The sequence below is a fragment of the Schistocerca gregaria genome, chromosome 5 (assembly GCF_023897955.1).
Source record: "Schistocerca gregaria isolate iqSchGreg1 chromosome 5, iqSchGreg1.2, whole genome shotgun sequence".
Lineage (NCBI taxonomy): Eukaryota > Metazoa > Arthropoda > Insecta > Orthoptera > Acrididae > Schistocerca > Schistocerca gregaria.
The window spans coordinates 332,987,715-333,003,518 of NC_064924.1; the positions used below are offsets into that span (position 1 = coordinate 332,987,715).

Consider the following 15,804-nt stretch of genomic DNA (forward strand, 5'->3'; position numbering starts at 1 on the left):
TTAAGATTGCCTTAAGCACATAAAGGGGTGTACAATGCTGCAACCAATATTTTTGATAACTTACCTGGTGATGTAAAATGTGCAACAGAGAGTAAAAAAAAAACTGAAGTTTCTCCTTGACAACCTCTTCTATTCCATAGAATAATTTCAATTGCTGCTGCTATGAGAGAATTGATGTTCCCATGACCTCATGCAACCCCAGACGATTTCTATTACTGTAATGTGTAAAAGGTGGTAGGAAAGATTTCCTACCTCACATTTGTATAATTAAAGAAACTCTTATAAATGTTCAGCATGTCACCACATTTACAGATTAAATTGTGCTCTTGCAGTTTGACATACCTTTGTGTGTTCTTTGCACACCAGAATCACTGACAGCAGTAATGTGATATATAATAATATTAAGAAAAACATTAAGATATGAAATTAAAGTTTTCTTACACACATTCACAATCTTAAATGCAAAAGATGCCTAGTCACTACAAAAATTAATAATCTAGTCAACAAAATCTGCTTGGAAGTGATATCAAGTCAATTGTGAGCAAGGAATTTATGCAACATCACATAAGAAAATTACAATGGAACTGAAAAGTAAAGGGAGAAGAATCCAAAAATATCTCTCAGTGGTTTTGATATTGGTACATAGAATTTAACCTGCAAAGAGAAATTTGGAATAGATTTAGTGGCTGACCTTACTCCTGTAAATCTTTTTGATGTGAACCTATGCCTGAAATCCAGATATAGTCACATGCCTGTTGGTTGGTTTGTGCAATTAAAGGGACAAGACCACATGCCTGTGCAATATATGTGGGAGAGTGAAGATAAGGGTAAGTTGTTGTCAGTTTGTGTAACTGACCAGTCGAAAAAGTGTAGAACCACTGATACAGGTTGCCCATAGTACCACAACCACATTATGTATACTAGGCCTATAACTATTATTTTGTTTCCCTGGTACATCTTCAGTATTACTTCCTAGTTATGTTGCATGGATAAAGGCAATAGATTTGTCTTGTCCAAGCTTCAGTTATATACTGGGGAGGTAACATATTCAATAACCTAATCTAAGATTAAGCAAAAAATTGGTAATTCCTACCAACTCAAAAACATACATCATTAGCTACTCTTTATAAATTATCAGAATAGTTAGATACGGGCACTGGAAGGTTCTGTTAGCCACCTGACACTTAGCACTGTTTGTTCAAAGTAATAATGTATTATACATAATCTCAGTATCCATAGATGTAAAAACTAGCTTCTTTGAAAAATGTTGTTGCAATCAAGTAGGCGTAAATATTAAACTGCCTATGGCAGCTATACAATAAACTGAAGGAGTAGCAGCTTCCTTACTACTTAATTAAATTTACATGTCATTAAGCACTATGGTGAGTTTCTTGTTACTTCAATATGAAAATCAAGACTGACTTACGTTAATGTCACCCTTGACTCATTTCACACCACTAATGTTTCTCTTTCTTGATTGAATTCATGAAACACAATGAATAAATAGGTGAATTAAAATTTTCAGGATGTTCTTGTTTAGTGTAATAGAAAAGTTTCATGATATCTTCTCCATCATGTTAACGAAATATATGCTGCAAACAACAAATCTGAACAATGACGAAAACACAATCAAAAGACAGTCAAATGAAAGTACTTAATATTTAAGATATCAGTTGTCATATGGACACATCAATTAAAAAAAAATTCATTGTGAAGAAAGCATGAATTTCATTTAAATAATTTGCATTTTCATTGCAGCTCTGTACAATTTATAATACAGACTTTCCTTGACAGCACAGTTTCAAAGTTGTTGACATTGGTACATATTTATACAATATTGCACTTCCCAACTGTCTTTCATGGAGCCTTACTAAACAATCAAGAACTGGGGGAGGGGGGGGGGGGGAGTGGGGGGGTGCCAAAATTAATTTCAATTGTAACGAGGCTACGCTACATCAAACTATATTTCCAAACTCGTTTCCTGAAGATTACCAGAGAAAGCTTTGTAAAAGGTCATGTATGTATAAATAAAAGGCATAAGTAAAAGCATACAATAGTCATTAGATAACTGAATTTTGCTTTATTCACATTAAATAAGCTACACAGACTCTTGACGGGTAATGTCACTGATCACATTCATCTAAGGCTTCTAATATACACGTTAATCTAGTTGTATACAGTTACTCTGAAACCTTCCAGTTTCCTGGACGGTGATCAGTTACAGTCCAGTCCTGTCGTACCCCTCGAAGAGATCCATGGATATGACCTGGAGGTTTACCGATGAACTCCCAACCTTCTTCAATTGACAGCTTCTTGGCGACAGCGAAGCCACCCAGCGCCACACAACCAAGAAATCCAGCAAAAATACTTCTCCTCCACGCCCCGAACACTCCACCAGCAGCACAGCCACCCAGGAAATAGTTAAGTTTTCCGTCCTTCCCGCGAGCATTCGTAGCGATACATGTTGTAGCAGAAAATGAGGCTGCCATTCCCATAATGGGAAGGGTAATATATCCATATCTCATTAATGTAGGAAAATAACCTTTGGGCCGAGAATACATAATAACGTCAAATGACGACAGGCCAAGGCCGATAAGTGCTCCAATTTTTGTGGTATACCACATTTTTTTCAAACAGTCTTGCCCCTCTGGGGAATCATAATATTTGTAGCCCATGCCTCTTCTACGCGTTCGTTTTTGATCTCTTCGACTACCGTGTAACTTTGTTAATACTTTGCACTACACTCTCGGATCTCGCCTTCTGCGCCCCCCCACTTCACAGCAGCGAGCAGACTTTTATTGTAAATACTATGCCTCGATCAAAGTTAATGTGACTGTTTATACTGAAAGAATACATTTCAATACTTTTGTTTTAAGGAATTATGTTACTTCCCCCTTAAATGTAATATAGGGTCGCTATATGCCATAAATTAATAAAATTTCAGATTTCAATCCGTAACCGAAAATGTAACGTGATATGTGACTCGTTCCTCAGAGATTATAGTGGTGTGTAAACAAATGGCTTATGGCGTGGGTCGGGTATCTTATCGAAAACAAACACTACTAGAACAGTATTTTGTGCAGTGGCTGAATTTGCAGCAGGAAAAAGCATCGATTATGGGATGTCTTTTCCACAAGGGAAGGCGACAGGATACTAAAGATTCGAAAGTAAAGGAATATTCGTGGTACGACACTGTCAATAATTTGACAGTTTTTGTTAAGTTTTCTCCTTTCATGTCATTTTTCTGTATCTATCCATTTTTTTTTATCATCCATATTTCATTCTTAGGGACAAACGAGATAAAGTCAACCTGAAAGATTTTACTGTGGAAAATTTGGACAACGAAGAAATTTGGAAGCTGCCGGGAACAATTAATGGCCAACAGTTTGTTATTCAGAAATGCAAAACATCAACTGTATATTTATTAGATCATATAAATACCATAACTATCGACGATTGTGTGAATTGTAAATTTGTAATAGGTGCTGTAAAGGGCAGGTGAGTTAGGTGTCATGTCTGTAGCCACCATTTGTCAAATGATAAAACGCGATTTACAGCAGAATATACATAAAATAGTGCATACCATTAAAAAAAAATACATAAAAAAGTGCATGCCATCAAAAAACCGTTTTTAGAAATTTTACGTTAGATTATGTAAATCATACACAACAAACCCATATAGAAGGGTCTGATATGTACCAAGAAATAAAATGTGTTCTATTTATTTAACTACAATACAGTAAAATGGCTAAAATAGTACATTATATTATACTGTTAACATGTATTGTGCTACTGCCCGGCTGAATTATAGTTGTCTTCCGTGGAGTAGAAGAAATCACTCCACTGAAAATTTGTGTCAAATGGCAAAAGAAAACAATTTTTGTAGCTAGTAAATTGCTTGCTTCTAGGATGTGCATATTTAATACTTAACGAAAAATGCCTTAGAGCACATACACTGTTCGAGCTAGGAGAACTATTAGTTTTTTCTTTGGGAGGGTGAGAGGAATAACACACGAAAGCTTAAAAGGAAATGAATACTACATACATCTTCAAAGCATGCATATCCTTCCCTTTACCGTGGCCTAAGTGACCAGCTCTTCCTTCATATTTTTCCCCAACCTATCCTTATGTCCTGTCCGAGCCAGGAATGAATAATTCCTTAGGCTAGTTTATGTGCATATTTTTATGAGAAAAATTTCATTTATTCACTGTTACACTGATGCATATTACTTAGTAGACATTTAACAACTTTGTTAACATGTGACACTGACATCAACTTACAGGGCTTAATGCCATTCAGGACGTATTATATTCACAGGCACTTTGCTTATATTATGCCTAATGATGCCAGTCATATCATATTTAGCATTTACACCTATGTACAGTACCATGTGCGTCAATGGCCTTGCCGCAGTGGTAACTCTGGTTCCCGTCAGATTACCGAAGGTAAGTGCAGTCAGGTTGGGCTAGCACTTGGATGGGTGACCATCCAGTCTGCCTAGTGCTGTTTGGCAAGCAGGATGCACTCTGTCCTTGTGAGGCAAACAGAGGAGCTACTTGATGGAGAAGTAGTGGCTCCGGTCTCAGAAACTGACATATGCCCGGGGGAGCAGTGTGCTGACCACATGCCCCTCCATATCCACATCAGGTGACGCCTGTGGGCTGAGAATGACACGGTGGCCAGTCAGTACCACTGGGTCCACTAGGGCTTGTGGGCGGAGTTTATGTTTACAGTAGCATGGAATGGTATTATACCAAACCTACTGAAGTATCTATCCAGTGAGACCTGATGCTCATTGTAATTTATAAAACAACAAATCTCAAAACTTGATTCACTATTATAAACCTTTTTATTTTTGATAATGCTTTCAAATTGGTTTCTGCACAAGAATTAGATAGAGAAAACATTAATGCTATTTTCTTGGGGGGGGGGGGGGGAATTGAATGTGCCATCTTTCTAATCACATCATAAATCAACACACTATTTTATTCATATCATTAATTTGTCTATTTTATACATATCATTAATCAACACACATCAAAGAAGCAATCCAGACAATAGTGTTTCTCACAGGATAGTCATCTGGCCTTAAACTGTAGAGTTTTTGTCAATAACATACTGCTTCCTGATTCACAGTTACCATTGCATAAAGCACAATGTTCCATCTTCCTTGGATATGTATAACTTCCAGGTCGTGAGCAGAGATTTCCTGCTGTAATTTTGGCATCTGAATAGTCAGTAGTTACATCTGACTATTCAGAAAGTCAGAATGTATCTGAATTACATTAGTAATTACTGTAGTTTGTATAATGGGTCATTTTTAACTTAGAATGCCTTCCATTTACTTTGAGATATATTGGTAGGTCTTTAGATATTTTAATAGCTGTCGCCTTAGTAAGTGAGAACTAGTGTTTTTTTTTTTTCACTCGTATTTGTATCATCTGTAGAGAAGATATAATTTCCATGCCGTGTCACTGGAAGTGAGAGTTCATTAATGTATGTTTGAAGTAACAGAGAACCCAAGTAGTGTACAGTGTCTGATTGTTTCAATTTCAGGTTACGTTTTACTGTGTGACACTGAGCTGTACAAGGCTTTGCTGTTCTCCTTGTTCCAGCATTTTTCTGAGAAACTGCAAGGACTGTTCTTGTGTTGTGGCTTGTGGACAGTTTCGATCCCGTGACTGCAGGAAAATAGATGTATTTTTATGTTGCCCAACGCAACCCGTTATAGAAGCATCAACTAGTATGCACTTTGGTTGTTATCAGTTGTATTATGACGACCTCGAAGGTAATGTAGTTTTTATAGTTATTCCAATAATTTCCTTATGGAGGATGTACTAAATATCTTTTGTTTATGTTTTCCTTTTTATTGTATCTACTACATTACATCCAGTTTTCTGTAGTTAATTCATATAAATAAGTATGGAAATTGCAGATCAGTTTCATCAAGCAGGGTTAAGTGCATTTAATAATGAGTGGAGTGTCATTCATGACTACACACCTGTAGAAGGAGAAAATAATTGGTGCCTTCTTCCTGATACAATAACGATCCATGATTATATCTCCATTCCAAAAGCAGAAGAACTGAAAAAGTAAGCATGAAAGGCTATTGTTGTGACTATTAAGTATTTGTCAGTAATTATGACTGAATAGTTTTCAAACAAATTCTCATGAAATGTCTCAATTTGTCTTGTAGGTTAAATCTGTCTTTGCTTGAAGATAAAAGTGTTGTGCCATACACTTGGGGACCACACAAGACAATGGATGGTGAATCATGTCTTGTAATATTTTTCACAGATGGGCAGCAAGTTCAGCGTGCAAAAGCTTTCATCAACACCCTGAAGAGAGAAAGTGTAAGACAAATGAAAATATGACATCCATATTATGTTTCCAGTTGATGATTTAGATTAAACCTTTTCGTTTTGGCAAGTAGAATTTACACAGTAATTTAGACATTTTATGTTGTTATTAATATGTTTATCAAATTTTTATCAGCTTTAAATTAAGTTACATTTTGATGCTACTGTGGTAAGCAACTAATGTGGAAGTGTGGGACAAAACAACAGAAAAATGTTTTAATAAAACAAAGCTAGTGGATCCAAAGACATTGGACCCGCCTTGGGAGAAAACAAGATTCAAATTTCTATCCGGCCATCCTTTTTTAGATGTTCTGCAATTTCATTGTCTGTATGAAGATGAATAGCAACGTGGCTGTGTTGAAAAGGGCACAGCCATTTCCCTTCCTCACCATTTACTGTGATTATGCTCTGCCTCATGAAGTTGTTGGACATTAGATCCTAATCTTCCTTTACGTTTATCTTCTGTTGATGCCTTTCTTGATTTTATGCTGTATCTGATCTTTGGTTTGCTGTCTTTCATTTGTAGAATATCAGAAGCAAGTGGCACGAAAATTAAGTTGTATCACACTTCTGAAGGTGCCTAATATGCTGATATATCTATAACAAGGACTGTGTATTAATTTGTGTTCAGACTCCAGCACCTTAATTTATGCCGACATGCAAAAATTATAGACGTTTTATCAGCTAAGAGAAATTCTAAATAAAAGCCAGTCATAATCCAGAGTTACCACAAGCATCTTGAAAGAACTGTGTTCTTAGAACCTGGTCCCTAATCCATAACAATCAACACAGATTCATCACAAATTAGACAGAGCTACGGTGGCATTCCGAAACTCCTCTTTTTACTTGTTAGTGCATATTGTATTGTCATAAATATAAACATGTCAAGTTCTTCATTTGTTGGATATTGTTCTGTAGTATTTAAAGCTGCCGTTATGCCAACACACACAGTTACAGATATTGTTATTGTGTTGCTCATCTGAAAGCCAAATATAAGTAATTTTTCTTAGTAACTCACTTGTCTGATTTAGACATTATGGATCAAGTTTTTCAGCTTTATTGGTGATTATGTAGGTCACAAATGAATGATGGAGGATGAGACCTCTGACCAACTATCTACTCGGATAAATGTCCACTACCAAACTATGACCAGGAGCAGAGTTGACCATCCAATGGGGAACATATGTGCTGTACATACTCAGTTTCACAAATACCTGCTTTACAACCCATACTATCTGGATCCCCAGCCCCCTCCTTCCACACCCCAGCACCAGATTTTCTGAACTACATGGATGGGTGTTTATCTTCGCAAGATGTCCTTTGTCCACATCATTCTCCATGGATCACTCTCCTGAAATCCCTCACCTCGCACTTGCCTCTCAGCTCCACCGTGCCCCAGAAACCTAACTTTTCTCATCCACACACAGTCTTCCTCTGAGTCTCCCTTTTCTTTGCTGTTCTGTCACCCCATCACAGTGCACTCCCTCATGCCATTGTTATTGTAAGCTGCACAAAGTCAGTCTCTCTCTCTCTCTCTCTCTCTCTCTCACTCTCTCTCTCTCTCTCTCTCTCTCTCTCTCTCTCTCTCTCTCACACACACACACACACACACACACACACACACAGACTGTGTTAAAGTTGACGTTATACCTATTCTATTTATTAATGAATTTTACAAGATGCGGGTCGACCAAAGCGTCCAACCCCACCCGCCGGCTTTGATCAGTGATGTAAGGCTGTTGCGGTGTGTGATGTCATGACGGCGTGGAGTTTGGTTTGTAAGTGTGGCATGTTTGTAGGTGTTGTTGTGTTGCGTTTCATGGTGCCCTCTGGTGATGTGTTTAGGGGTTTCCTGTTGTGTGGTGTAATGGGTTCAGTTTGGTCTTACTGAGAATAGTGGCTGGTTCGCGTTTTGGTTGTGTTTTGAGCAGAATTGGTTTCAGTGAGTTAATGATTTAGTGGTGTTGTGTGAAAGTTATTGTAGTGCTGTTCGCTGTAGGTTGTATGTTAATGTGAGTAAATGAATTTGTTGTTGGTCTTTTTAAGTGTGGATATGACCGATAAAATAAATAGTGTGCGACTCCATGCTATGATGGGCACTACTCAGTTGGAGCTGATCAAATTTCTACAGCTTTTTGGGTTGATTGCGGAGGTGGTCAAGTGTGCTGTCTGTCGTAAGGAAATGACATTGGCAAAAGTTCCAGCATCTCTGACCAGGGACGGTTATATGTGGTGGTGCTGTAGGGATAACCTATGGCACTCCATACGTCACAGTTCCTGGTTCAAGAAGTCTAGGTTTGCACATGCATGAGATTGTGTTGTTGATGTATTACTTTTGTTATAGATCCTCTTGAAGTTTTTGCTCGCATGAGACTGGCGTGAGTGTATTTGTTATGTGTTAGGGTCGTGGGAAATGTTTGATTACAATGTGTGGTTGTGGCTGTGGGTGTTCTGGTATCGGGAGTTGCTGTTGAGCTATATAGGTCAAGGGAAGTATTAGATTTTAATATGTAATTGTGGCTGTTCAGGTATCGGAAGTTTGTGGGAGTGGGAACTGCTGTTGAGCTACATAGGTCAAGGGAAGTGTCCAATTCCAGAGGATATTGTGTTTAGTGGAATTTTGGGAGTTTGTGGTGTGTGTTTTTATCGTCGTTTTGTGTGGTTTGGTATGGGTGTGTGTGTCTAAATGTGTTTATATTTACTTTGTCCCCACCCCAAACCCCCAATTTCCCACGCTTGTCCCGTTAGTGTCATTAGTTGTTTTGTGGAGTGTGTGTGTGTTTGTTTTTCGATGTATTTTCATGTTTGTTATCATGTTTACATAATGACGTCATAGCCGCCATATTGGAGTCATGGTGGATGGTCGGTTCCGCCATATTTGTGACGTCATGGGTCAAAGCAGATGGGTGGAATTGGACACTTCTGTATTTCCCAAGGTGCAATGGTTTACATTATTTTTTATCTTCACTTCCCCTGACTCCTCCCCAATACTATCTAAGCCAGTCAACTGTGGTATAACTTTTTTAATCACCACCACAAGTATGATCATCATTTGTATGCCCACTAGCTGTTCTTCGTTCCTGATATTCCTCCCATAGCATGTCCTCATCTATGTGATCCATAGCATTGAATATGCAGCACTTTTTGAATTATAGTAAAGAAGACACATTAAGTTGCAGACAGACACTTACTTAAAGCATTCAGCCGCAGCCTTAATCAGTAAAAGAGAGACATACACACCATTCGTACACACAAGCAAACACACGTCATACACACATGATCACAAACTCCAGCATGTCAGGCTGAAATGCCAAGATGCTGGAGTTGGTGGTCATGTGCACATGTGCAAACAACTTTCACCCTAGCATCAGGTCACTTCTCATCTGTCTTTTTCTTGGCAGCTAAAGATAAGTCCAGCAGGCATGAACACTTTTAACACCCTTTACATCTGTAGTAACTTTTGATGGAATTGCAAAATCAACAGGGCTCTGATCAGTGTGGCCCATGTGGCTAAGCAAATAATAATCTCATTTCCTTAGCTTGGTCATGTCGTTGTTGTTGTGGTCTTCAGTCCTGAGACTGGTTTGATGCAGCTCTCCATGCTACTCCATCCTGTGCAAGCTTCTTCATCCCCCAGTACCTACTGCAACCTACATCCTTCTGAATCTGCTTAGTGTATTCATCTCTTCGTCTCCCTCTACGGTTTTTACCCTCCACGCTGCCCTCCAATGCTAAATTTGTGATCCCTTGATGCCTGAGGACATGTCCTACCAACTGATACCCTCTTTTAGACAAGTTGTGCCACAAATTTCTTGTCTCCCCAATCCTGTTCAATACCTCCTCATTAGTTATGTGATCTACGCATCTAATCTTCAGCATTCTTCTGCAGCGCCACATTTCGAAAGCTTCTATTCTCTTCTTATCCAAACTATTTATCATCCATGTTTCACTTCCATACATGGCTACACTCCATACAAATACTTTCAGAAATGACTTCCTGACACTTAAATCTATACTCGATGTTAACAACTTTCTCTTCTTCAGAAATGCTTTCCTTGCCATTGCCAGTCTACATTTTATATCCTCTCTACTTCGACCATCATCAGTTATTTTGTTCCCCAAATAGCAAAACTCATTTACTACTATAAGTGTCTTATTTCCTAATCTACCGTATTTACTCGAATCTAAGCCGCTCCTGAAAAATGAGACTCGAAATCAAGGGAAAAAAAAATTGCCGTTCTAAGCCGCACCTGAAATTTGAGACTCGAAATTCAAGGGGAAGTTTTAGGCCACACCTCCAAATCGAAACAATGTTGGTCCATAGTAATATGAGACACAATTTAGATCGAATGAATGATGATTCAGCTACAATAGTTTGGTTCGAGTCATAAGTTTAAAAGCTAAGCTTTACCAGGTAGCCATTGCTATGCGTCAGGCGCTCCATCCGTATTTATAAGGGTTCCCTTCCTTTTTCATGTGCTTCGTCTGTTTTGAATTGATTGCTTATTTTTCTTTGATCTCTTTGTTATAGGTGTTTACGTCACTTTAAGTTGAAAATGCATTATTTTACTGTGTCATGCATTGTTTGTCGCATTCTGATAATGAGTGTTTATGACCTGCCGCCTCTCGCGTCATGGCTTGCTTTTGTGCGCGCTACCGCCGCATTTCATTTCCTTTTTTTCTTTTTATTTTTTTTAAGGAAAAAAAAAGGAATTGTCTCATCAGCGAAACAATTGGAAGAGAGTGCTATTTGTTTTCTTTGCTGCTTTCTTTGATAATGATCAGCAAGAACCAAATAATAGACTGCATATGATAGAAGATGTTCTGAATGAAAGTTTAGCGAAAATTTTTCTCCGTTTGAAAATCTTTGTTGATGCCTCTTTCGTACATTACATTCTGCACAGAAATTAGAGTCGTCATAGATATAAAAATCTAGTCAATTGCCGTGCTTCATTTCTGACTGTATCACTATTAGGCATAAGAATAATATGAATATGAACATGACATGATATGTATATTCTTCCGCGTTTGCTGTTGTCTCACTCTAGTTTCGTAGTTTATTAGGCAGACAGGATTTAAATGAGATAGCAGCAGACACGAAAGAATACATGGCAAAATGTTTATATTCGTATTATTCTTATGGTGAAGAGATTACTGCATGTGAGTCACAATTCATAAAAGTTCCTATTTGCAACCATCTCTTTTCACATGTAGGAAAAAAATTCAGAATGTTGAGTTGGCCATATTGACAAACATCCCAAACAGTCTTGCCAGTCGGATTTTCGTAGTACATTGAAATGCTGCCACATTCGAAGATGAACAATACGGTATTTGTATTTACTTCGTTGGATAATGTATGAAAATGCAATGGCCGAAACTCAGGACGGAGAAAAAAAGCACGTCTTCCACCTTTTTTTAAATTTATTTACTGATGCAGAGGTTTTGGCTCTAGTGTTTATCTTTCTGCCTGCAAAGCATGCCTGTGTAGCGCTACATATATTCGACGGCAGAAGTTAGTTGTGGCGCCACCTACCAACATTTTTCAGAACTTCCGTTTACTTTGCACTCGATTCTAAGCCGCATGCGGTTTAGTGAATTACAAAAACTGGAAAAAAAGTGCGGCTTCGATTCGAGTACATACGGTAAATCCCTAAGCATCACGTGACTTAATTCGACTACATTCCATTATCCTCTTTTTGCTTTTGTGGGTGTTCATCTTATACCCTCCTTTCAAGACAATGTCCATTCCGTTCAACTGCACTAAGTCCTTTGCTGTCTCTGACAAAATTACAATGTCATCGGTGAACCTCAAAGTTTTTATTTCTTCTCTATGGATTTTAATACCTACTCTGAATTTTTCTTTTGTTTCCTTTACTGCTTGCTCAATATACAGATTGAATAACATCGGGGATAGGCTACAACTCTGTCTCACTCCCTTCCCAACAAATGCTTCCCTCTCATGCCCCACGACTCTTATAACTGCCATTTGGTTTTTGTACAAACTGTAAATAGCCTTTCGCTCCCTGTACTTTACCACTGCCACCTTCAGAATTTGAAACAGAGTATTCCAGTCAAAATTGTCAAAAGCTTTCTCTAAGTCTACAAATGCTAGATAGGTAGGTTTGCCTTTCCTTAATCTTTCTTGTAAGATAAGTTATAGGGTCAGTATTGCCTCACATGTTCCAACATTTCTACGAAATCCAAACTGATCTTCGCCGAGATCGGCTTCTACCAGTTTTTCCATTCGCCTGTAAAGAATTCGCGTTAGTATTTTGCAGCTGTGACTTATTAAACTGATAGTTCGGTAATTTTCACATCTGTCAACACGTGCTTTCTTTGGGATTGGAATTATTATATTCTTCTTGAAGTCTGAGGGTATTTCGCCTGTCTCGTACATCTTGCTGACCAGATGGTAGAGTTTTGTCAGGACTGGCTTTCCCAAGGCCATCAGTAGCTCTAATGGAATGTTGTCTAACTCCTGGGCCTTGTTTCTACTCAGGTCTTTTAGTGCTGTGACAAACTCTTCAAGCAGTATTGTATCTCCCATTTCATCTTCATCTACATCCTCTTCCATTTCTATAATATTGTCCTCAAGTACATCACCCTTGAATAGACCCTCTATATACTCGTTCCACCTTTCTGCTTTCCCTTTTTTGCTTAAAACTGGGTTTCCATTGAAGCTTTTGATATTCATACTAGTGGCTCTCTTTTCTCCAAAGGTCTCTTTAATTTTCCTGTAAGCAGTATCTATCTTGCCCCCTAGTGAGATAAGCCTCTACATCCTTACATTTGTCCTCTAGCCATCCCTGCTTAGCCATTTTGCACTTACTGTCGATCTCATTTTTGAGATGTTTGTATTCCTTTTTGCCTGTTTCATTTACTGCATTTTTATATTTTCTCCTTTCATCAATTAAATTTAATATTTCTTCTGTTACCCAAGGATTTCAACTAGCCCTCGTCTTTTTGCCTATTTGATCTTCTGCTGCCTTCACTACTTCTTCCCTCAGAGCTACCCATTTTTCTTCTACTGTACTTCTTTCCCCCATTTCTATCAATTGTTCCCTTACGCTCTCCCTGAAACTCTGTACAACCTCTGGTTCTTTTAGTTTATCCAGGTCCCATCTCCTTAAATTCCCACCTTTTTCCAATTTCTTCAGTTTTAATCTACAGTTCATAACCAATAGATTGTGGTCAGAGTCCACATCTGCCCCTGGAAATGACTTACAATCTAAAACCTGGTTCCTAAATCTCTCTCTTACCATTATATAATCTATCTGATACCTACTAGTATCTCCCGGATTCTTCCATCGATACAACCTTCTTTTATGATTCTTGGACCAAGTGTTAGCTTTGATTAAGTTATGCTCTGTGCAAAATTCTACCAAACGGCTTCCTCTTTCATTTCTTAGCCCCAATCCATATTCACCTACTATGTTTCCTTCTCTCCCTTTTCCTACTACCGAATTCCAGTCACCCATGATTATTAAATTTTCGTCTCCCTTCACTACCTGAATAATTTCTTTTGTTTCATCATACCTTTCATCAATTTCTTTGTCATCTGCAGAGCTAGTTGTAGACATGGGCTTCATGTTATCTTAGCCACAATAATGCATTCACTGTGTTGTTTGTAGTAGCTTACCCACACTCCTATTTTTTTATTCATTGTTAAACCTACTCCTGCATTACCTCAATTTGATTTTGTATTTATAACCCTGTATTCACCTGACCAAAAGTCTTGTTCCTCCTGTCACCGAGCTTCACTAATTCCCACTATATGTAACTTTAACCTATCCATTTCCCTTTTTAAATTTTCTAACCTACCTGCCCGATTAAAGGATCTGACATTCCACGCTCCGATCCGTAGAACGCCAGTTTTCGTTCTCCTGATAACGACGTCCTCTTGAGTAGTCCTCGCTCGGATATCCGAATGGGGGACTGTGTTACCTCCGAATATTTTATCCAAGAGGTCGCCATCATCATTTTACGATACAGTAAAGCTGCATGCCCTCGGGAAAAATTATGGCTGTAGTTTCCCCTTGCTTTCAGTCGTTCGCAGTACCAGCACAGCAAGGCCATTTTGGTTAGTGTTTCAAGGTCAGATCAGTCAATCATCCAGACTGTTGCCCCTGCAACTACTGAAAAGGCTGCTGTCCCTCTTCAGGAACCACACGTTTGTCTGGCCTCTCAACAGATACCCCTTCGTTGTGGTTGCACCTACAGTACGGCCATCTGTATTGCTCAGGCATGCAAGCCTTCCCACCAACGGCAAGGTCCATGGTTCATTGGGGGGGGGGGGGGGGGGGGAGAGATTGGTCATACGACACTGGTATATAAATCGTTTTCCATCAGCCATAGCGGAAAGTTGCAGAGCTAGCACTGTTTTGCATCACAATGTAAGCCCCATCCTCTTCGTCATCCTTGTGGATCAGGCACAACATTGTTTGAATTTCATGACACATGCAGTTGGAAAATCCTGTTTACCTCCTGTGCCTTCATTTGAAGAATTTGTCAAGTAATCAGCGAGCCTTCACTGTGTTTCTCTAGTACATGCTGAGCAACCTGCTTCTTCAGTTCAGGGAACCCTGCCCCTTTTCAGTCCCCTGAAAGTTTGGCATTTGGAACTGCTTTCTTCAGTTTGTTCTTTAACTGATACCACCTAAAGACATTCATTTTTGTGACACCAAGTTTTCTTCCTGTTTCACAGTTATTTGTGGGCTTTGCTTCATGACTCATTATTCAATCAGTATTTTATGAATTTACGCAATTGTGAACTGTGATCTTGTAGATTTATATTTCATAGCAGAATCGTGGCTGCTATTTTCACCTAATATTGAGTCCTGCAGTTTACAGTTCTGATAATCTAAGCAAACTGAATGATAATAGTATGTTCTGCTCTCAGCTCCCTACAGCTGTATTGGTGGTAATCTTACCTGTTCGGGCTAATACTCCCACCATCGTAGAAAAAGAATGGTGCTGTAGAGCAGCAGTAGCTTTAATGTTTTGTTTCAAGTGTTCTTTGTGAACAAATTTTTGTTAGCATTAATTTATCTCCTATAGAAATGTATATTATCATTGAATATTTGTCTAATTTTAAAGGCAATTAAGTTCTGACCAAAAATGAATTGAGATGAACTGTAGTTTAAAACATAATAGGTGTCCAGAAAAAGCCAAGGTGCACATTCACACATTTAACAGTGCAGTGAAATTTTCTGCCCACTAACTGCTTCCCTCCTCACATTTGTCCTAGTGCTCCACCAGACTGGTGTTGCTGTTCCTCCTGCAACCCTTCTAAAATCTTCTAATTAAATGTGTAAGTGACCTCTTTTGCCAGTTTCATCTGTAAAAGTAAGACAATCCATATATTAACCTAGTACAAAGCATAAAAGCAAAGAGGGGACACAGTCAGTCGACAACTTTACACAATTTCATATTTAGTAAGCTTGT

General features: G+C 38.5%; 2 protein-coding genes across 2 annotated transcripts in view; one reads left to right on the forward strand and one right to left on the reverse strand.

The window, feature by feature from the left end:
* Positions 1-2,060: 2,060 nt before the first annotated feature.
* LOC126272778 (NADH dehydrogenase [ubiquinone] 1 alpha subcomplex subunit 11) lies at positions 2,061-2,793 on the reverse strand. The gene has a single exon (XM_049975923.1). It carries the CDS (start codon positions 2,673-2,675, stop codon positions 2,181-2,183), a length of 495 nt encoding a protein of 164 aa, XP_049831880.1. The 5' UTR covers positions 2,676-2,793; the 3' UTR covers positions 2,061-2,180.
* Positions 2,794-3,017: 224 nt separating this feature from the next.
* LOC126272777 (protein XRP2-like) overlaps positions 3,018-15,804 on the forward strand; it is a 38,646-nt gene continuing 25,859 nt past the window's right edge. Inside the window, exons 1-5 of the mRNA XM_049975922.1 lie at positions 3,018-3,184; positions 3,289-3,498; positions 5,617-5,789; positions 5,937-6,093; positions 6,198-6,354. Coding sequence (XP_049831879.1) covers positions 3,018-3,184; positions 3,289-3,498; positions 5,617-5,789; positions 5,937-6,093; positions 6,198-6,354 — 864 coding nt within the window. The remainder of the gene's footprint in view (positions 3,185-3,288; positions 3,499-5,616; positions 5,790-5,936; positions 6,094-6,197; positions 6,355-15,804) is intronic.